The 21,438-nt window shown below is 30.9% G+C and overlaps 4 protein-coding genes and 1 long non-coding RNA gene across 5 annotated transcripts; 3 read left to right on the top strand and 2 right to left on the bottom strand.

Moving 5' to 3' along the window:
• LOC109356993 (NAC transcription factor 29-like) lies at positions 6,583–8,356 on the top strand. The gene is made up of 3 exons (XM_019600668.1): positions 6,583–6,874; positions 7,297–7,577; positions 7,851–8,356. The coding sequence occupies exons 1-3, from the start codon at positions 6,709–6,711 to the stop codon at positions 8,259–8,261; spliced, it is 858 nt and encodes a 285-aa protein (XP_019456213.1). The 5' UTR covers positions 6,583–6,708; the 3' UTR covers positions 8,262–8,356.
• Positions 12,148–13,066, top strand: LOC109356998. Its single transcript, XR_002108813.1, has 2 exons — positions 12,148–12,442; positions 12,666–13,066. It is a non-coding gene; the product is annotated as an uncharacterized LOC109356998 (long non-coding RNA).
• LOC109356995 (uncharacterized endoplasmic reticulum membrane protein C16E8.02-like) lies at positions 12,657–16,418 on the bottom strand. The gene is made up of 5 exons (XM_019600669.1): positions 15,762–16,418; positions 13,329–13,391; positions 13,184–13,255; positions 12,966–13,058; positions 12,657–12,867 (listed from the first exon to the last, which is right to left on the bottom strand). The coding sequence occupies exons 1-5, from the start codon at positions 16,116–16,118 to the stop codon at positions 12,829–12,831; spliced, it is 624 nt and encodes a 207-aa protein (XP_019456214.1). The 5' UTR covers positions 16,119–16,418; the 3' UTR covers positions 12,657–12,828.
• Positions 17,459–19,014, top strand: LOC109356996 (photosynthetic NDH subunit of lumenal location 2, chloroplastic-like). Its single transcript, XM_019600670.1, has 2 exons — positions 17,459–18,041; positions 18,700–19,014. The coding sequence occupies exons 1-2, from the start codon at positions 17,559–17,561 to the stop codon at positions 18,796–18,798; spliced, it is 582 nt and encodes a 193-aa protein (XP_019456215.1). The 5' UTR covers positions 17,459–17,558; the 3' UTR covers positions 18,799–19,014.
• LOC109356997 (CASP-like protein 7) lies at positions 18,900–21,174 on the bottom strand. Its single transcript, XM_019600671.1, has 3 exons — positions 20,896–21,174; positions 20,542–20,665; positions 18,900–19,434 (listed from the first exon to the last, which is right to left on the bottom strand). The coding sequence occupies exons 1-3, from the start codon at positions 21,114–21,116 to the stop codon at positions 19,219–19,221; spliced, it is 561 nt and encodes a 186-aa protein (XP_019456216.1). The 5' UTR covers positions 21,117–21,174; the 3' UTR covers positions 18,900–19,218.

Raw genomic sequence — 21,438 nt, 5'->3', positions numbered from 1 at the left:
AATAATATTTCAAGACTAAAACTCAACTAGAGTTTCGTCTAATTCTTTACCGAAAATTCCCAGAAATTCATTTTCGAATATATAATTAATAAAAATATTAATAAAATCTTATAATTCCAAATCGTAAAATTCGCGGTGTTACAAGAAGAATTTTTGATCTTGTAACAAAGTTCTTGATACCAAATGTTGAGGCTATGGAACCAAAAGAAGCAGAATAAAGAAAGTTAAGAAGATATTATGCTATGAATAAAGGAGAGATTGTAGAGGAATTAGGGAGAAAGAATATGTGAATTAGATGAGAGAATTGAGTGTATATTTTCTTGTATTGAAATGCACTCATCACTCATATATTTATACACTTGCTATATTTAGAACAACAACCATAATTACTTTCCAACTATAGCAACTTCTAACTAATACTTTTGAATTACTTAAATTCTTACACAATTTTGTAGGTAAACAAGAAATAAAAGCAAACAAGGAAAAAAAATAAAAGAAAAAAAGTGGTATTAGCTTCAACTGAGGCTTGCACCCTTTATTTTTACCATTATTTATTAACATTTTTGGTCTGATTTTAATTGTCCAGTCTAGTCACTATTGTTTATGTTGTATAATAGGCTCACATGATGCGTTTTGAAAGTTCATTCTCTTAATCATCATGAGTGTCAATTGTTCTGTAACTTGTACAGAAGTGGAATTACTGCTATGCTAAGATAGAACAATTGACATATAGTCAGTTAAGTATGACATCTGGTATTCGATTTTTACTATGTGTATGGATAAAACTTTGTTGGTAGAAGCAAGGTCACTTCATTTATCTATATGCATAAAAAATGATTCATCTTTGGCTTTCAACCGTCCAATCTTTGATGCACAAATAAAATAAGAATGTTAATGTCATGCTTTTTTAAATGCATTTGTACATTTAATTTAATGCTTATACACCCATATATGACATGAGTTTAAAGTACATGTATGAAATATGAGTTATGAATCATTAAATCTTAGAACCCAAAAAATAGTTGCTTACTTATCATATTGTATAGTTGTGATTGTTCAAGTGCAAGGAACTTGAGTGTTTTAAACATGTTATCCTAAGTTTGATCATTATATTCACTATATTCTTGAGTGCACCAATCTTCAGAATTGAAGCCATCCTTGGCACTCTCATACCGAATTGAGAGTAGGCATTGATGACCATTGCAATCCTTACTCCTTTAGTTCATCTTGCTCATGGCTTTTTTTTAACTTTCAACTATGACTAAGGTGAATTTTATGAAGAACCATTGGGACATGGTGCCAAATTGAAGGGTACCAATTATAAGGGAAATTTATTCAAAAACATTACTTCTACTTAACTCCATTGTGCAAAAGTTATACCCGAAAATCAGTAGCAAGTTTATGAAATTATTACATTAAGATTTTGATAGAATACATGTTATCTAACTTTTATGTGTCCCTTCACTTTTCCCAAAACCCATAATAATTGATTCTCCCTTGGTTTGAAGACTCCTAGTCACACTAGTCACTAGGTCCTACAAAGGGGGTGTTGTAGCTTTTAGAAAATGTACTGTTCAAAAGTTAACTTTCATGAAGTTACTTCAATTGACCATAGTAGCTTTTAATAATTTACTGGCTAGTTTTAACTTTTATAAATTTAGCAGTTACATTAATTACTCCACACTAAAATACATGCTAATCATTTATCACATTTCCATTAACTGTAAGCTTAAATTAATCCTAGATAAGGCTAATTATTTTTTATTACAAAAGTGGAGCAGTAGTATCATGAATTCAACGACCAAGACTAATACGATATTTTGTTTGGGCGTGTGCCATTAACAAAGTGATGATTGACATAATTCAGAAGATATTCTTCACATAAGTATTTATTATGGAGTGTTTGATAAGATATGATCCTAATCAATTAATTTATTTGATAAAATATAAATTATTTTATTGGTGTTCGGTAAATGAGCTTATTTTAATAAAGTTACGAGCTTATAAATTTATATCTCTGATAAGCTAGTTGAGGTAAATTATATTTTAAAAACTAGGAGTTTATATCATTTATCTCTACCAATTAATCTTATAAAAGTTATGATTTTAGCTTATTATTGGATATTTGACTCTCTAAGTTTAGGAATTTGTGACTTGTAACTTTCCACGGTATGAAATACGGCTTAGAATCAAGTAAATTATATTAGCTTTAAAGTCAGATAATCTAAATCTTTTAGGCGAATTATTTTCAGGAAAATAAGAGAAATAAAATATTTGAGAATTATTTTATAGGTATATTTTATGGCTCACAATCCATTATTTGAAAACTCTATTTATAAACATATCTTTGATAACTATGAATGACAATAAAAATTGAACTCGTAAGTACTCGCCTGAACCCAACCTAAATTTGATGAGTTAAACTTATTATTATTGAGTTTGGGTTTTATCCCTATATAAATTGTTGGGTTGATATAATTGAACTCTACCTTGAAACCGTCCTAATTATTAAATTGAATAAATTAATATTTTAATATATTTTCTTCTAACCCTAGTTTTGTGATAAAATTACTAATGAGAAAGAGAAGTTCCAGTTGATTTTCTTCATTCACTAGTTAGTCATAATTTTAAGATAGAACTTGTGGATATATAGAGTCATGATTGAGGTATGAGTAAGATAAATCTGACGTGAAGAAGAAATGGGTTAATGTGAGAAATAAATTGGTGAAAATGATGAATAAATTGCAAGTGTGGTCTATGTATGGAGTGTACTTTGTTGTGTGGTTTTGCCTGTCTTTGTCAAAATCCATGTAATTGACGATTGTTCTCAGGTCTATAATAACATGCAGTAACCCAGGATTATTTTGGGTTTTTCATTGAGTTTTAGGTTACATTTTTCTTAATAGGAATGACAATAGAGCGTAAGCCACCCATTGTCATTTCGATTAATAAGTCTCTACTACTATCTTAAGATATTTAGTTAACTTACAAGTCACAGGTTATATTTTCCTTATCATACCCAATACAATCTATTAATATTCATTTAAAGAGATTGAAACATTTTGAATATTTTCATTTCAAAATCTTTTCTAAATTTAATTTTGTATCATTCAAATAAATTAAAATTCTCTAATTCCAAGCTAGGGAAAAGCTTCCTACCATAACACGTGTTAGCCTGTTAGGCTTGCTCAATTATTTCCAAACCCGATACTCTATAATAGTCCAAACTTTAGAAATCTAGAAAAAATAAAAAAGAGAATATACTTTTTTAACATCACCCTCTTTAAAAAAGTAGAGATAATAAGATATCTCTCCAATTAGATGCAGGTGATGACTTGTCCGGGTAACAACCACTTTTATGGTAATTTTTTATTTGATCCTTTTTCTTATAAGTCAATGCTTATCCATTTAGTTCCAACAAGTCTTAACCTATCAGTCCTAACTAACCTGTTTTAGAAAGGACACGCGTTACTTACTTAACTGGGCTAGATAGTTATAGTTTTAGGTAGTGATGTAATGGAGAAAAAAGGTTATTATTTGTGTTTAATTGATTTTTTTAATTTAAATTAAAAAATTAATATTTAATTATTTTTTAATCAATCATAAATAGTAATATATAAAATAATATTCTTTTGGGATAAAAATATTCTTGAGTACAATAATTTAACTAATGTCCAATCCACATGTTTCATGTTAATTATTCCATTTTCATATCTTATATTTACAAGAATTAAAATATATTTTTGTGTTCGATATTCTTTATATTATAATTTTTTATTTTATTATATGTTCAATTTAAAGGAAGAAAAATGATTAATATGTATATATTAGTGATCATTATCTAAAATTTTATGATTTTTTTTTGTTGTAAAAATTGAATAACGTCCACGCAAAATTGGAAAATCATAACATAGTAATAGTCACATCACGTGATATTTTCACGTATAGTATAGATAATACTGGTAAAATACGACGTAACATTCAAAAATGGAAATAAGTGAAGAACGAGATTAAGGGCCGTTGCATTTTATATTTTGAATGCAGTATATATTTTTCGATACTAAGGTTTCAAACGTAACTCCAAACTAGTTAGTTTATAAAAAAAAATATAGAATGTAATATCTATAAACTACTATGTAAGAATTTATTTATAAACAAAATTATTTATTATTTATTTGTATTACTTATTTATAAAAATAAGTCAATAATAATTAAATATAAATTTTGAGAAAACACTTACGTGAGTGTATACATAATTTTTTTAATATATACTAGCGTGTTGACAAATACTTTATATTTGTCGATCCGCATTCTTATTTTATGATATTAAATGTTAAATTTGTATGTTTTATTTTAGAGAATTATAATGTTTTTTATTTGATGTACTTCATATTATAATTTATGTATTTATTATAATATCCAATTTAAAGTGAAATATGTTATTTATAATTATCTAGGATTATATGTTTTTACTTTAAAAATAAAAAATATTAATGGCAAAATAGGAAAATAAAATCATAAGTTTTGGCTTTATATATACTAGCGTGTTGACATGCACTGTCGTGCCTGTCAACCCGCTTTCCTATCGTTTGTAATGTATAGTTTGTATTTTATAAATTCAAATATAATTTTTTGCGCTAAATTTACGGTTGAATTTATTCAATTGGTCTAATATTCAATTTTTTAAATACACTTTTAAAATAAGAAGATAATAAGGATAAAATAAGAAAATAATATTATATGGTTTTTTGGTAGAAATAAAAAGATATTGAGGGCAAAATAGGAAAATACAAATTACACCATGATGGGTGGTTATTTTGTGTTTTCCCTTTATTAATAGTATAGATACACATATACATATGTGTATGTATACGTACGTATGTGTATGTATATGTATATATATATATATATGAGCATATCCCAACTCTCAAGCATATTTTGCAGAGCAATTGCGTTGCGTCATTGCTGAGTTCATCAATTCATAGTAAGTACAAATGCTCATCATTTGATTTCACATATAAGAATCATATATCATACACTAACCAATTCTTGATACATAATGAAAATAAATTGTTGTATAAATAAGAAATAAATAGTAATTTCTAACCAGAAGCTCTCAAGTTTGATAAAAAACAAATAAGCAAAACGAAATATTTTTTCTTTCTTATAGGTACATGATTTTTTTAGCCAATTTGAAGAATATTCCGTATGGGCGAAATAATGATTATATTAATGACATTCCAATTGTGTGATTTTAACCATGTTTTTTTGTTTTCTACGTGTATCATCGCATTGGAAATAATTATGTTGGAGCTAGAAATATCTATCAATATATGAGGCTAATTCTTTCAGTAGATATTTTTTCCATCTATAAAACTCTAATATAGATACGTGCTTATTCATATAAAAAAGAAGTGTATATGCAATACGCCTATAATCTTCCTTGGAGCATTGAATGTGACCCAAGTGGATAAACATGAACTAATATTAGTTTGTACATAAAATTGCTTGATTTGAATATTTAGTTGTATGTATAAAGTATGAGTATAATATATGTATTGTCACCGAAAAGATTATAACAGATACATATATTATTTATTATTAATTTGTATTATTTTCTTGAAGAGTTAATGATAAAAAATATGAATAATATAGTGATTAGTAACACTATATAAAACTTTTACACTGTCAATGTATACATTTTTCTCATAATTGCTCTCATATATATATATATTATAACTTTGTGCAAGATTAATATGCAACAATATAAACCACAAGCTTGACATAGCCAACTAATAAACTAGTTGAAAATGTATAAGTTTGCTGAAAATTGATAAGTTATGAGCTAAAAGTTTAGAATTATATTGGTTTTATTTGGAACTATTTGGTAAATTAGATTATTAGTGAAAGTGAGATAAGCTCATAGCATATAAGTTCACCAACTATCTGAAGTAGTTTACTAAATATTAGCTTCTCAACAAAGATTACTGAAACAAGCCTCTTAATATTATACACTAAATTGCTTATTTTTTTATTTAATACTTATAAACTAATTGATTAACTTGTTAACTCCTCTAATTCAACATGATATCTCACAAGTAAAATAAAGTATTTTAATCAATAAAGTTCAAGATAGAGAGCTATATATATATTTTGATTACTCTCCATCTATGAATGATGAACATTATTGGTGCACACATAAAAAAGCATTTTGGTTCAAAGAATCATTGAAAAAAGTCAGTTAAGATAGGATGAGTTCTGGGCCCTGATTTGAACATAGAGAGTTAGGTGACACATGGACAAGCATTACTTGTCCTCAAGGTGTCTCATTTCCTGTCATAGACTAATCATATATTGTCACATGAATAAAAAAAAATTCTAAAAAAATAAAAAGTAACATTCTGATTGATTCGGAAAGGAAATAGACAATATTTGAGACATGTGATTTCTATCAGTCCCACATACACATGTTATAGAAAAAATCATCCGATCAACCAATCAAAACCATGCAAGTCCACACAAAACGACAAGAAACCTCAAAGATAAAAGGAACATTCATCTCATTGCAAACATTTCAAACACCTTGATTTCTATTCAAGCATCTCTTAACTCAACTTCATTCACAACCCTTATGCCCTTCTTCTCTTTTCTCCATTACCAATAGAAAAAATACTCCATTCAAATCATTCTTTCTTTTCCCCCCTCAAAATGAAGGGTAGTACAAGTTCTGAACTTCCACCTGGTTTCAGGTTCCACCCAACTGATGAAGAATTAATTGTGCACTACCTTTGTAACCAAGCCACATCAAAGCCATGCCCTGCTTCTATCATCCCAGAAGTTGATATCTACAAATTTGATCCATGGGAATTGCCTGGTATAATATATAGTCATATCATTTTCTAAACTTTTTATTATGTAGTTCTTTCATTTTGCTACTTGCACCACATTTTTTGTGTGCATAATTTTATACCTAATTAATAATGGGTAGTTTTTTTGTTGTGGTGTGTATTATGTTGGAGCCACATCTGCCGTCATAATCTTTGTACCACTCCATATGCTCATTGTTTCTCATTCGTCAAAAAATGTAAAGTTAACATATATTTAATTCATGTTTTATTTTTCCAACCATTGAAAAACAATTGATACATAAAAGTGGTACAAAAATAGTGATAAAAGATGTGACTATGTATCATGTTATAGTAATCACTAATCAAGCATAGCATATTTTTTACATGGCTTACATAAATGATGTGGAAGTATCATTTTTGTTAAATATGAACTTGTCCTGAAATGCAGATAAAACAGACTTTGGAGAAAAGGAATGGTATTTTTTTACCCCAAGGGATAGGAAGTATCCAAATGGGGTGAGGCCTAATAGAGCAACGGTGTCAGGGTATTGGAAAGCAACTGGGACAGACAAATCAATCTATAGTGAATCTAAGCATATTGGGGTCAAGAAAGCCTTGGTTTTTTACAAAGGTAGGCCACCAAAAGGTGTGAAAACAGATTGGATTATGCATGAGTACAGATTGGTTGGATCAAGAAGACAAACCAACAAACAATTTGGGTCCATGAGGGTAAGCATTTTTTAGCCCTTGTCTCATAACAAGGATATTCTGTCCTCAAAAATTTCTTTCCACCAATTAAATCCGACCAAATGATATAAAAAAATTATTTTTTTAAATAGGTCACAATTTTTAATTGGATTGTAATACAAAAAGTGAACATGTGATCTCTATTCTTTATCTTGTCATTATGGACATGACTCATTCTGATCTATCAATTTATTTAAATATTCAATAATTTTATTAATAATGATAATTTTCTTTAATTGTCCCATGTATCATCAGCTGGATGATTGGGTCTTGTGCAGGATCTACAAGAAGAAAAACATGGGAAAATCATTGGAGCAAAAAGAGGAATACCCAATAGTCCAAATCAATCTAACAGGAGAAAATGATCATGACACTAAACAGGAAATGCTGAAATTCCCAAGGACTAATTCCCTTGCTAATCTTTTGGATATGGATTACTTGGGTCCAATCTCACAGATATTATATGATGGCTCATATAATTCAACCTTTGACTATCAAATTAACACTGCTAATGTTGGGGTAGACCACTTTGTAAAACCTCAAATGGTAGAATTCACTAATTCTTATGAAGGAGATTCAGGAAAGTACCAAGTGAAAGAGAATAGCACCACCAACCCTTATCAATTTGTAAACCAATTGTATGATCAGACAAAACAAAACCAATAAAAAAATGAAATTGGAATAGTTAGTCATGCATCACCATAAGCTCCATCAATAAAATTAATCCTGAAGATTCTTTGTAGAAATATATTTTACATCTCTTAATAGATATTCAATGATCTTCCAATCTGATAGCTGACATAGACATTCTGTATACCTTTTTTTTGTCCAATGGGACAAGCTTCATGGCTCTTAATTTAAGGGTTGTTTATACCTCCAACACTTTTTAATGTGAACAAAACTAGACACCATCATAAATATAACTGAACTGTTAATACAATGTTTTCATATATCTTCCTATTAAATTTTCATACTCATATGACATATGTCAAATGTAAATCAATCATTAATAAACAAAACATCATTTTATAACATATGTCATGTCACTTTGTTAGTGGCAAAAGTTGTAAAGTGAGGTTATACATATAACAATTTTTGGTGTACACGTTGCAATTGTTCTTCATTTTGACCAAGGATACAATTGGCAAATTATTTGCCATATAAAGGCCAATAATTGAAAAGCAAGAATGCAATTTTCAAATGAGTTGTTAATTTTATTGGTTGTTGATTTGTATCTTGTGGTGCCTTATCCAAAATGATGATGGTAGTAGTGACAAAAATGATCACTAAAACGTGTGCAAGTAAATGATGTGTAGAGGAGGTTGGTAGATATGGCTTAGGATCATAAATTTTCAGATTATAATAATATAATTTGAGTACTAATCCTTATACTTGCTTAGTCATGACAGTGCTAGTTAATATAAAAAAAAGTAATTTAAGTTTTAAAATTGAACGAGTCTTATATAATAACGTGCTATTATATAATGAGTAATATGGGGTGAGCAAGACTCGATCCGACCCTACCCGCTTATTCAGTTTGAACTGATCATGATCAAGTTTAAATAAGGTTGGAACTTATTGTGTTTAAAGTTGGGTTTAGATTCAAAAATTAGTCTGAATAAAATTTAAAGTTAGGTATGACCGAATGAGATAAACATGACGTGGTCTGAACCGTCATATGGTCACTCACTCATAATTGATTTTCTAATTTTTATCATATATACATGATTAACGATATATTATTTCATGTCAACTTACATATTGATAGTAATAAGTAAAATATTTGAGAAAACTTTATCTAAAAAATGTATGCATTGTAATTAACTGTGTCTAGGTTCAGGTTCAAAGACTGACCTGATTGATATTTGGAGTTGGGTTAGCTTTAAGTTTATGTTCGCGTCCGGGTTTAAAAAATGACCCTACTAATATTTAGGGTCGGGTAAGAGACAAATCTTACTTGACCCATTTTCACCCCTAATCTATGCACTGTTAGTATAAAGACTATGCACGGTTAATACATCATTCACTATTCGTTTGCATAATTTTTTTAAATAGACAATAATGATTAAATATGAATAATATATAATACAATGTTAATATATACAATTTATATAATGTGAGTATATATATATATAATATATATATATATATATATATTTCTCTCATGTAATTTGGTTGAATGCTAGCATTGAAGGAATGTTTGGTCTAGCACACGAAACCGATGGGATGAAGCATTGTTTTGATTTATAAATTCATAACCACTTAAAAGACTATGACATAGTATTGCTGATGCATAAACAAAAAAATCAACTATACCTACCAGCTATTGATTTTTCTTCTTGTTCTTATTTGACTTAATTTGTTATTCAAGCTCAGGAGAGTAATCTCGAAGCAATGTCACGATTCACGAACCTCCCAACAATTGTTTTCATTTGAGATTATGACTTGCTTACCGCTACACCTAACCTTTGTTAGTTTTGATCAATAATTTAATAGCCTTATTTCCCATGACTAACATAAGATTAGTTATTTAATAATTATGGATGTACTATGATCTGTAGCTCATAAGAGTAGGTCCATCTGTTGTGCTTATCCCTTGTTTTTAAGTTAAAAGCAAATTTTAAAATTCAATTCACAAATGAACACTTAAAAAGAACCTAAAATTATTGAATGTATTGACAAGGCGATGTTTGAAAAGAACAGGGCGTTTTAAGAGCTTCGTTCTTGTGTGTCCCTGAGTGTTTTAGCAGAATCTAATTGGTGAGTTGTAGGTAAGGGTGAAAACATGCTACGTCAGGCGAGACTTTGCCTTAAATAGATCGAGCATGTATAACATATAGAAGCCTGAGCCTGACCTGTTAGCCTGTTTAAACGCCTATTATACTATATTATATTGAAATAAGTGATATGTCTATATTTAAATAATTAATATGCATACTTTTAAATAGATTTTTATAACCCTAACAATTAAATTATATTTTTGTATACATTTTTATATTAAAAATACATATATAATAACATTACTTATATATTAAAATTATAAAATATCAACATTATTACATAATATAATTAATTAGGCCGGCCTGTTAGGCTTAATAGGCCATTTGGATGGCCTAAAGTCTGGTCTGTTAAACTAAATAGACTTTTCAAAAAGTCTGAGCCTGACCTGTTTACGAAAAAAGTCTGGTTTGGGCTAGCCTGTTATAGGCCAGGTAATAGGCCTCTGGTAAACGGTCTGGTTTCACCCCTAATTGTAGTGTAGGATTGAAAAGTAATGTTTAATTGAATTGCTTAGTGTATTGAAAATGTGAAATAATGTATCAAAATGTTAGTGAAACCCATTTAAAAGTCGTGGTGAATTAGAGAAGCTCAAAAGACTTGAGATCATTATCCAAAATAATAAAAAAATGCAATCTAGCCAATTTTTGAAGAACACAACTGAAAAGTTGATGAAACGTGACAGGATCCATATTGGCATTATCTTAACAACCTATAATTATATCACGTTGCTCATTTTTGCTAATGTGAACATGCACATAAATACAATCATTATCCATTATTCTAAGGTAACCTACATCATAATTCTCTCGTGGCCCCCTGTTATTTTGAAAACTAAACTAGAAAGTGGAATTAGATGTCTTTTTCTAATAATCCGTGTCACCATAATAAGATCAAGCACTGTGAAGATGACCTCACACTCATCCTTTAACAATGTAAACATTATCAACATTTACCAACAATTATTTGGTCTAATAATGTAATGTCCCACTAAATCCCCAAATAAGACAAAATGTTAAAAGTTCGATTATAGTAAGTGACATTTATTGGGAGGGACACCACAAAAGAAATTAGTTCATTATACATAATGTGATAATACTCTTCATTATACCCAAAAAACATTATCAACTTTGAGAGCACATTTCTATCCCATAAAATAGGTCACTACATATGTTACTTGATATGATTGATCAGAAAAATACTTAATTATTAAACTGTTAACTTAAACATATAACACATGAACTAACATATTTTGTAGGAAAGAAGATATGCTCCCATTAACATTTGCTTCATTGATCGGTAGAGAAAATGGAGATTGTCCCAAAAAAATTCTAGAGTTTCAAAATCCTTCATTACATTCTTTACTTAGGTGTTGTCTTCAAGATAGTGATTGTTGGTTGGGACAAAGTATTTGTAAAGGAAACTGAAGTATTTTGATTTGTCACAACAGGGTTCTTACTGTCCCATCCAACAGTTCATTAGGTATACATATTACTACCTTAGTGCTAGATGGAATATAATTGGAAGTCTTGAGGTGGATTCATTTACACCAGACCTGAGCTATGGCTCAGTGATAGTATCCTCCAAATGAATCACTATCGAAATTCATTACAGTCGTGAGTTCAAAACCTGGAAATAATGTCGTTGCTGATAGACATACGATTGCATATATCTACCATCTCCATATCTCACCGGTTGGGAGAGTCATGCAAGGCTGCCTTCTTAAATTTCATGTTAAGCTTTCATGGTTGCTTAAAAAGATCAGATCCACATAGCTCAGAAGGTGTAGTCAAATACACTTAAGCACTCTGATGAATCTAGAACTTTCTTCAGGAACTTGTATGTGACAAGAATATCCATTCACGTGCACATAACTTCCTAAAGTTAACTAACCTACAATTTGACATGGCATATTATCCTAACTATCACAACTCACAAGGATGAATTAACTCACTGCATTTATCTACTCAGACTTGCACCTCAGCTAAAAAACCAAGCTAATTAATCAGTTGAGCTATGGTTAATAGTAAGAGAAGAGGCACATACATCTTTCCCATCTTTTTGAAGTGGTGAAACAGAAATAGTTTTAAAATTTTCATACTGATTAAACTAATTTGCCAACTGAAGAGAGTAAGTCCTAGCAATATATGCTTCTATGCCTCATGGTCATAAGTGAAAAGTTAGGGAAACAAAATAAGCAAAAAAGTAGATAATAAGAAGTCTTGGATCAAAGAGCATCCAAACAATATTAGCAAAAGAGCAAGTGAAATACAAGGCTGATGCTTCTGTAAGAAAACATGAATTAGCATAATAGTGGTATTGCTGTCTTGAGTTCTGTACAAAGATGTAAAATTGTATGAAAACAGATTAAGAATTATAGTTATTATACCAATACAATCCACACATGATAATTTATAGCTTTTTCTTCATCTTTTAACGGGAGATCAATTAACATCTAATGAATAGATACACAAATCCATGCAGAAGCTAAGAAATTAGACTCGGTTTACTTTCTTGCCATTCTTTCATGTCAGCTTCTATTTTTGCTTGCACAAACCCATGCAGAAGCTAAGAAATTAGACTCTGTTTACTTTCTTGCCATTCTTTGATGTCAGCATCTATTTTTGCTTGTACGATTGCATGAAATCCTGGATATGGCTCATAACCAAATAAGGTCTGGAGACCCTACAGCAAACGAAGAGCAAGGCATAATGCATAAACTAAAGCAATAAATCACTATTCAAGGACAGAAAAACATGCTAGAGAACAAACAATATTAGGAAAAAATGTGAAAAATATAAGCACACTACCTCCAGCAATACAAAGAAAGGAGCCATTACGAAGGCCTGAATGAGGTTATCCAAAAGGGCAGGTGCTCGTTTCTGTGAACAAACAACGAGCTCAGAAGCATATAACATACAGAAAGTCGGGGATTGAGTTATTATAACAACTTGCCTCAAATACTCCATGACCAATGAACTGCCCTGCCCAACATACTATCTGGGCCACCAGAACAACCTACATACAATTTTGAGAATTGAGATCAAATGTATCGTTGACGTCTATGTATGCATTTGACAACATCTTTAGTCTTTAGCATTATCTTATCTAGCTAACAAAAATAGATGTGTAGCTATTAGATGCCAGAGGAAGCTGTCATTCAAAGATATTAGCCCAAGGAGATAACAACCTTTTGTGGTGGGCTTGAGAGGAGTTAGAATTGAAATAATAGTAAAAAGAGGGAAAAGTACAAGGCAGAAGCGGGGCAATGAATAAGATATATCCATAATTGCAAGAAAAAGTAATACAAAGAAAAAATGACTCAATTTCTGTAATCATAAATTTCAATGCTTTGTAAGATCTGCTTTCACTAGCAGTTCTCAGGCACCATTCTCAAACCTAACATGTTAGACATTTAGACTCTTGGAAAACCTCTAATCCTCTATTGAAGTAAAAAACACAACCACTACCAGCCTTTGTAGGATAAGTAAGATTATGTAACGTCTGATTCACACTCTCCCTCCTGTTATCTAAATTCTCTTTTCTAGTTTTGCTAGCTATTAGCCTACCTGTCCAAGAAACAATTGATGATTTCTATATCCAAGAAATGAAACAAATAGTTAGGAAGCCACATAACTTACAGATACATTTGTAATTTTTAGGCAACCTATAAATAATTTTAAAAAAATGCAAACTTCATAAAGAAGCAAATAATGCAATAGGCGGGAAAGGTTTGTATCATGATCTGAGTACATGCGAACAGACATCGTGAATGATATGGTTAAGTACAGAAAGAAATTTATGCAAACATAAACAAACTATGACAGCATATACTATCTGATCATTAATAACTAAAACATCCAGAACTTAGGTGGGCTTGGTTTTTCTTATTCGGGATGGGCGATAACTGTTATCTGCTCATTAGCCTAAACAGAAGAGGGAACGGATAATGCAAATTGCAAATGAATAATTGTTAAAAACAGAGGGTACATGAGGCTCCAACTTAGTGAGGTCTGGGCAGGGTTGATATATGCATCCTTACCCATGTAAGAGAATAGACTATTTCCAGGATTTGTACCCAAGAACTCTAGATCCAAGGCAAGCAACCTTACTGTTACACTTAGACTCACCCTCTAAACGAATAATTGTACATCCTCCTACAATTTAAGGCTAAAAGTCTCCTAATACTAATAAAGAAAACATTGAATGCTTTCATATTCCCAAGACATTGACTGCATTTACTCTTTAATCCAATACTTCCTTCATTTAGTATTAGGAGAATTTTTAGGCTAAAATATTAGGAGAACTTAGCATTACTCAACCACCCAAAAGAAAGAAAGGAAGAATGAAAGAGAGAAATAAAAACAAAGCAAAGAGCATAATTAGAAATGAACAGACATCATAATTATGTAACTGCAATATGTACATATTAAAGTATTTTCTTTTGACGGGCCAAAAGAATGAGTTAATTAGTAACTCGAGTTGTGAAGAGAAACTTTATAATCAAAGGGTTTTAGGTTGGGTAGGATTATGGGCGTATCAGGAGAACAATTTTAAGAAAGCTTTACTCAAAATTTAATAGAACCTATTGGCATCCACTGGGCCACATAGATCATAGATGACTATGTTTCTCAACATGACATGAAGTTTGTAGTTCAGAAAAAGGTTGAACAAAACATTGGACTATCCCTATTTCAGAAATATAAGCTAATGCAGTTTCCATTTTTAAAGTTACTTTCTCTGAGGTAATTCAATAGACGCAAAGAGAGACAAACACAGAATAACATGTGCCCTTCTCCAATGCATGCAGTCATAGATGACAAATAAATGTGGCTGTCACTGGTAGCTAAAATGAAACACCAAGAAATTCACCAAAAGTAGAACAACATTTACATATCAATAAAACACGAGCAAACCACTGTACTAGTCCCTCAAATAGTACTTACTTATGATCCTAGACCCTAACTTGAGAAGTTATCATTCTAATCCCTAAAAATATAAATATCATTCATGTTAGTTCTTAAAATCACATGCATCATTCATATCAGTCCCAGAAATTTATATATTATAGAGACCTATGTGACTGTCATAGTATAATTTCAGGCACTAATACTATCATTATTTCTAAATCCAGATACTAAAATGATATTTTTTATATAAAAGTTGGAACTAATATGACATGCACTTACAATTTCATGGACTAAAATAATTGTATTCATATCAGTGCACGATACTCGCATTTATCCCGCAAGTGGAGAGATTGTTTTTAGGATTAGAACTTGTGATCTCATTCATGATCACTAAGCAACAACCTTACCGTTGCGTCAAGCTCATCCTCTTAATTGCATTCATAAGACACAAATTTTAAAACTCAGCAACCTTGTTTACCTTCCATGCTAGAGGAAACCCAAGCTGTGCTGCAACAAAGCTGCTACCCACCCAACAAAGAACACAAAGAAAAGCAGCAAAGGAACCAACTTTAAGATCCAAAGTAAAATAGAAAACTGAGTATGTCAAAGCAACAAGGAACCCAACATTCCAAACCAAAACCACATGGTTCCCAAATAGGTAAAACTCACAATTCGGAATATTGAAGAAAGGGGGGATGAAATATAGAATCATAAGGGCTGTGAAGAAAATTGGCCAAACAAATAGTACATGAATTGCTATATTAATTGGGTTGCTGTGGTATGCACCATAGAAAGCAAAATGCTTTTCAAGATCAAATAATCCGGTCCTTCCCATATTGAAAAGCCAATAGAAGGATAATAAAAAAACGATTTTTATTGCTGTATAGGGAAATTGAATGGCTTTTGATGAATTTTACGGAATTGGGTTGTCTTAGATTGATGGAAAAAACTTGAATCTCTATGCAGAGATGGGTTTGTTTGAAATTGAATAGGAGGAAAAAGCGTTGAAATGAATGAGTAGGATGAGGCAGTTAGTGGAGACGATAACTAAAAGGGTTTGGGAAATTGATTGGACTCAGATATATACGATCATTCATCGGTTTATGTTAGGAATCTATAAAGTGTAAACTATTGCAGGTTTGGTTTCAATTTATACCTTAAAAAATATGAACACGGTTTTATAAATTACTTTAATTTATGGCTGGTGTGATTTTAAATTAGGATTATATTTAAATATGATTTTGATCTGCACACAGATTATAAGCTAAAAAACCAATCAAAAGTGCAACTTTGCTTCTTTTTCTTAGTTTATAAATTAAGGTGTTTATAAAAAACTTAATTCCTAAATTAAGCAAAAATAATCTATATTAAGCATAGGTATAGGTTAACTTACTAAATTAACATTTTTCAATCAAGGTCACATTCATCCTCTCACATTCCTCTAACCCTTATATCTTTCCTACTCATACCGAATATGAAAATATTTTCATTCATGAATGACATCTTCAATCAACTAAAGTAGTTTTTGGTCACTTCATTCCCTTTTAGTTAGTCAACTACTTTTTCTCGTAAAGTCGACTAGTTTTCTGTCATTCAAAGTTTCTAAAAAAATTAGTCCAAGAATACAGTTAGATTAAGAAGATTGAATTTTAACTTATTATCGTAAGTAAATGTTGGAATTTAGTGTAGCTAAACTATGAAATAGACCTATATTTGTCTTGATTATTTTTTTCAATTAGAGAACTAAATTACGTACTTTCATATATCAATGAATTATTTGAAAAAACTTTCAACCAAATCAAACCCATTGAACATTAGAGGGTGTCAATCATATTACACACCGATAACGATTTTGATGTTGTGTAGTGGCTAATAGGTTATGCCCGCTCTTTGGTTTTCATGAATGCCTTAGAGAAGTAAAACACTACATAGTTCCACTATATGATGCTTAAGTTAGTTCTTCAAAGAAATTGATTATCAAATAAGTTTCTAAAAGAGTAAAATGACCATCCTGTAGTGTAAATTTTAGTCCTTAAAGATATGATGCTTAAGATGCAGAACCATGTCGTTTGTCTATTTTGAATATGCAATAAAGATGCAGAAGTGATATTTTGTTTAAGACAAAATCACAAGATAAGGGTTCCACGTGGTGTAACATTAAGGTCCAAGTGCACACAATGGACCAGCACAAAAATCCACACACCAAATTCCCTACTCACCACTAGACACACTCACTCACTCACCACTCAAGTTTCTATGCCAATTATCCAAAACCATGTCCAGCTTCACTCATGCCACCACACTACTCCATGCTCACATCAAAACCAAGCACAAAACCACCACCACCAACAACCCTTTACCTCTTAACAAAGCACCCTATGATGTACAAAACAATGTAACCAACAGAAGGAAGTTGATTTCAACATTCCTAGCCACTTCAGTGGCAGTGTTGGGAGTGCAGGACACCCCACTAGCACTAGCCCAAAACTGGGGCACTAGGTCCTTCCTAAGGGAACATTTCTTTGAGCCAGGGTTGTCCCCTGAAGATGCCGTGGCTAGGATAAAGCAAACTGCTGAAGGGTTACATAGTATTAGGGACATGTTGGAAACCATGTCTTGGAGGTATGTCATGTTTTATATTCGCTTAAAACAGGCTTATCTTGACCAGGACTTGAAAAATGCTCTTACCACATTGCCTGAAAATCGTCGCAAGGAGTATGTTAAAACGGCTAATGAATTGGTGGATAACATGGCTGAGGTATGTAGTATGTTTAATTGTTAATGAATCATGGAATGTTTTGTTTGCTAACTGTGTAATAATACTTTCATGATTGATTATTCTTGTTTAGGATATCTTATAAAAACTGCACTTGAAGAAACAATATCATATATTTATTTCATTGCAAACCATACTATATTATGTTTAATATGGACTGAATTATTTTATAACAAAAATAGACTGAATTTGTGACATATTCTAATTAAGAGGGTCCAGGTTCTAATTATATATACTTATATATGAGGAAACTGCTGAGTTTAGGACAGCCTAACAGATTAAGAAAAATACTTCAATGAACTTATGGAAGAAGCACCAAAACCAAACCAGAGGGCCAGAACCAAAAGTTATTAAGCTATGGATCCTTACACTTAATATGTGACAATTCCTTACCTTATATTATAACTGAAGTCCATGAGGACAACTCAACTGAAAAAACTATTTGATGAGAACATAGGCCATCGCAACCAGCGTTATTACTCAATGTGAAACTTATAACATTTAGGTGTTAATTAGATTGCACTTCAATTTATTTTCCACCATAAACAGATAGATAAATGTTAATTAGCAGTACTCACAACTTTTTCCTTTGATAAATTATGCCTTACAAAGTGAAGTTGTGATTTGTTATTTCTTTCAGTTTGATCGGTATGTTCGGTCGCCAAAGGTATATGAATCATACCTATACTATGAGAAGACATTGAAATCAATAGATGAACTTGTTGCTATGTTTGCATAGTACAAAAAGGAAGATGCAAGGTATCTGATTTGAAATTATGTTTTTTGTGTATAAAACGTCTTAAAATGTTATTTTCCCCTTCAGAACCTCTTAGAATTTGATGCTCCGAGTTTATTATGTACATCTGTGTCATTAGAATGTGAAACTTCAAGTATTTCAAATTGAACATAGAAGTAGACACTATTAGAATGAAAAAATTCAATGTGAAATATTTCACAATGTCATTAGAAGTTTGTGGCTGGTGTAAAACATTAATTTCAAATTGTGTTATATTGAATCCTCCAACACAAGCCTATGGATCAAGAGACAATAAAAAACCAAACTTTTGACACCAAACACAATATAGAGAAATTTTCATGAAACAACACTTTTCAAACCCACACTGCGATGAGGAGAAAGGCATAAACACTTGGGAACACATCAATTTCGAGATATTGCAACTGCTTCTAGGAGGATTAGTACTACAAACAGAAAAACAGCAATGAAAGAACCGATCAGCGAGCCCGAAATTCGTTCGCAGAAGTTGTTGTATTGTTGGCAGATAGCAAACCAATTGGTATTAGAGTTTCCTTTGTGTGCTATATATACAATTGCTGCTGCTGCAGAGGCTGCAGCTGTTAGGAGACCCAACATTACCTATACAATGATAACTCAAACTTATTAAGAATGCTTCAGCAGTATAAGAATCAGTCATTAGCATAATCATGAAGCAAAAGTTCATGTAGGTAAACTATTACATGTTGCATTTAGAGCACTTTTTTGGTTTGAAACCTTTGTGTCATAGACCTGACTAATGAAAGTTGAGTTGGGAAGATTTAATAAAGAGGACAAAACTATCCCAACATTTTTTGTTTACATTCACAAGTCACAACCTTAATTAAGGAGATTCAAGCTCCTTGTCCCTTGGATCAACTTTTGGTGGGTATGGCTACATACCTCTTTTCTTCTCACACCCAGTATATTATGTGAGAGGCTCCTACATTTAGATGTTAAGTGATTGTTGTTTTTTTAATAGAAAAGTGTGTTTATTTTCATTTTTGGACATGTAATATTTCTATCATTTTTTTTAAAACTTGAAATAGAATAAAAAAAAAATTCATTTTTTATAATTGTAATAAAAATGAAAAAAATGTTAAAGTATCAAAGTATCACATTAATTATGGATGTGAGCTAATACAAATATTTTACTAAAATTATTAGCTTTTATTTAAAATTAACCTTTTATAAATATTTTCGCTGCAAACTTATTTATTAAGCTATCATAGTGAATTTCATTTAATATTAATGGAAAGTGAGAAAGTGGTGATAGAAGTAGGTATTCTTGTAGAAAAGTATTCTTTTAGAAAAGTACTCAGTTAATATATTATTTATTAGATAACAATTATCATTTATTTTAAATAGATTTTTTTTGATTGAAGAGTTTCATGTATAAAAAACAAATGATTTAGTAATGTAAGATTTGTATATTCGTGTATCATATAAGTTTAAATATCCATGTTCAACCATTCAAAAGGATAATTACTCACCTCAAAAAAAGAGGAATAACTTCTTATCCATTTGTAGAGTCTTTCATTTACACTCAAAAATCCAGATTATTTGTAAAAAAAACAAAGTTGGAGCCTATAGCAACCACTTCATCTGCCTTGTGATTTGGCCAACCATAGAGCCAATTATTCTAAAAAATCTGTACATTATTATTTTTATTGGGGCAAGGAGTAACAGTATACAACTATATATGCTTACCGTGTCAAGAGAAACCATGAGAATTCTAGTTTTTACTGCAGAGCTCCTCACTATGTGGAAGATAGACAGGACAAGTGAAAGCACAAGATAGCCACAAACAACTGAATTGGCAGTCACAAAAAACCTGTATTTGCATGGTCACACATATAAATCCAAAATGTTCATAAACTTTGGTAAAAATGTACACACAACAAACATTTTAGAAGGAAACGTTTTCATAGACAATATGTTGGTCTAGTGATATAAAGTCTCATTGGATCCATAAGTAAACAAAAGGTCAAATGTTCACTTCCTTAGAGTGACACTTGTTGGGAGGGGTGGAAACCCTTAATTATATAAAAAAACACTTCTTACATAAATGTGGGAAGGTCATCAAATTCAGCCCTGAATCTTACAAACTGTGTCACAAATGGAAGGGTCTCATTAGTTGTTGCCATGGACACTGCACTAGCTAGAGTTGCAATAGCTCCAATAATTCTCAAAATAAAATCCATTATAGACAACCCTTTTGTCATCCCTTTTCTTATGGATGCACCCTTAGACATTTCACCATCTTCAATTGAACCTCCCTTCATTCTTTTCCAACTTAATTTCTCTATCTCAAAGACACTATAGCTTATTAGCTCTAGTATATTATAATGTGATGGTTCTTAATCATAAATGGCTAAAACATGCATTTATATAGTTGAAGAATGTCAAGCCAAATTAACATTTACCAATTTCTAAGAAGAGGACAAGGAAGAGAAACAAGCCAAATTGGATTAGGTGTGATGAATAGGTAACTATGATCATGTTATGTAAGCTAATAAATGAAACTTTATAGTATACTAAAATAATAAATCATCCTCCTAATCGTACTTGTTGAATCATGTGTATATTTAAAACTATAAAGTGACC

Source organism: Lupinus angustifolius, chromosome LG09 (assembly GCF_001865875.1).
Source record: "Lupinus angustifolius cultivar Tanjil chromosome LG09, LupAngTanjil_v1.0, whole genome shotgun sequence".
Taxonomy (NCBI): Eukaryota; Viridiplantae; Streptophyta; class Magnoliopsida; order Fabales; family Fabaceae; genus Lupinus; species Lupinus angustifolius.
Note: the sequence above shows the minus strand (reverse complement) of the source record. Positions and strands in the feature narration are given on the sequence as shown.

Bases quoted from the DNA above. Each gene is read 5' to 3' on its own strand.
- LOC109356993 (XM_019600668.1), top strand. From the start codon at position 6,709: ATGAAGGGTAGTACAAGTTCTGAACTTCCACCTGGTTTCAGGTTCCAC. The intron at 6,875-7,296 runs GTATAATATATA...CCTGAAATGCAG, and splicing joins TGATCCATGGGAATTGCCTG to ATAAAACAGACTTTGGAGAA. The intron at 7,578-7,850 runs GTAAGCATTTTT...ATGTATCATCAG, and splicing joins AACAATTTGGGTCCATGAGG to CTGGATGATTGGGTCTTGTG.
- LOC109356995 (XM_019600669.1), bottom strand. From the start codon at position 16,118: ATGGGAAGGACCGGATTATTTGATCTTGAAAAGCATTTTGCTTTCTAT. The intron at 13,059-13,183 runs GTAGTGTGCTTA...CGTTTGCTGTAG, and splicing joins CTTTCTTTGTATTGCTGGAG to GGTCTCCAGACCTTATTTGG. The intron at 12,868-12,965 runs AGTAAACAGAGT...ACCGAGTCTAAT, and splicing joins ACATCAAAGAATGGCAAGAA to TTCTTAGCTTCTGCATGGAT.
- LOC109356996 (XM_019600670.1), top strand. From the start codon at position 17,559: ATGTCCAGCTTCACTCATGCCACCACACTACTCCATGCTCACATCAAA. The intron at 18,042-18,699 runs GTATGTAGTATG...TATTTCTTTCAG, and splicing joins TGGTGGATAACATGGCTGAG to TTTGATCGGTATGTTCGGTC.
- LOC109356997 (XM_019600671.1), bottom strand. From the start codon at position 21,116: ATGAAGGGAGGTTCAATTGAAGATGGTGAAATGTCTAAGGGTGCATCC. The intron at 20,666-20,895 runs GTAAGAAGTGTT...ATGCAAATACAG, and splicing joins GATGACCTTCCCACATTTAT to GTTTTTTGTGACTGCCAATT. The intron at 19,435-20,541 runs GTAAGCATATAT...ATCATTGTATAG, and splicing joins TCATGGTTTCTCTTGACACG to GTAATGTTGGGTCTCCTAAC.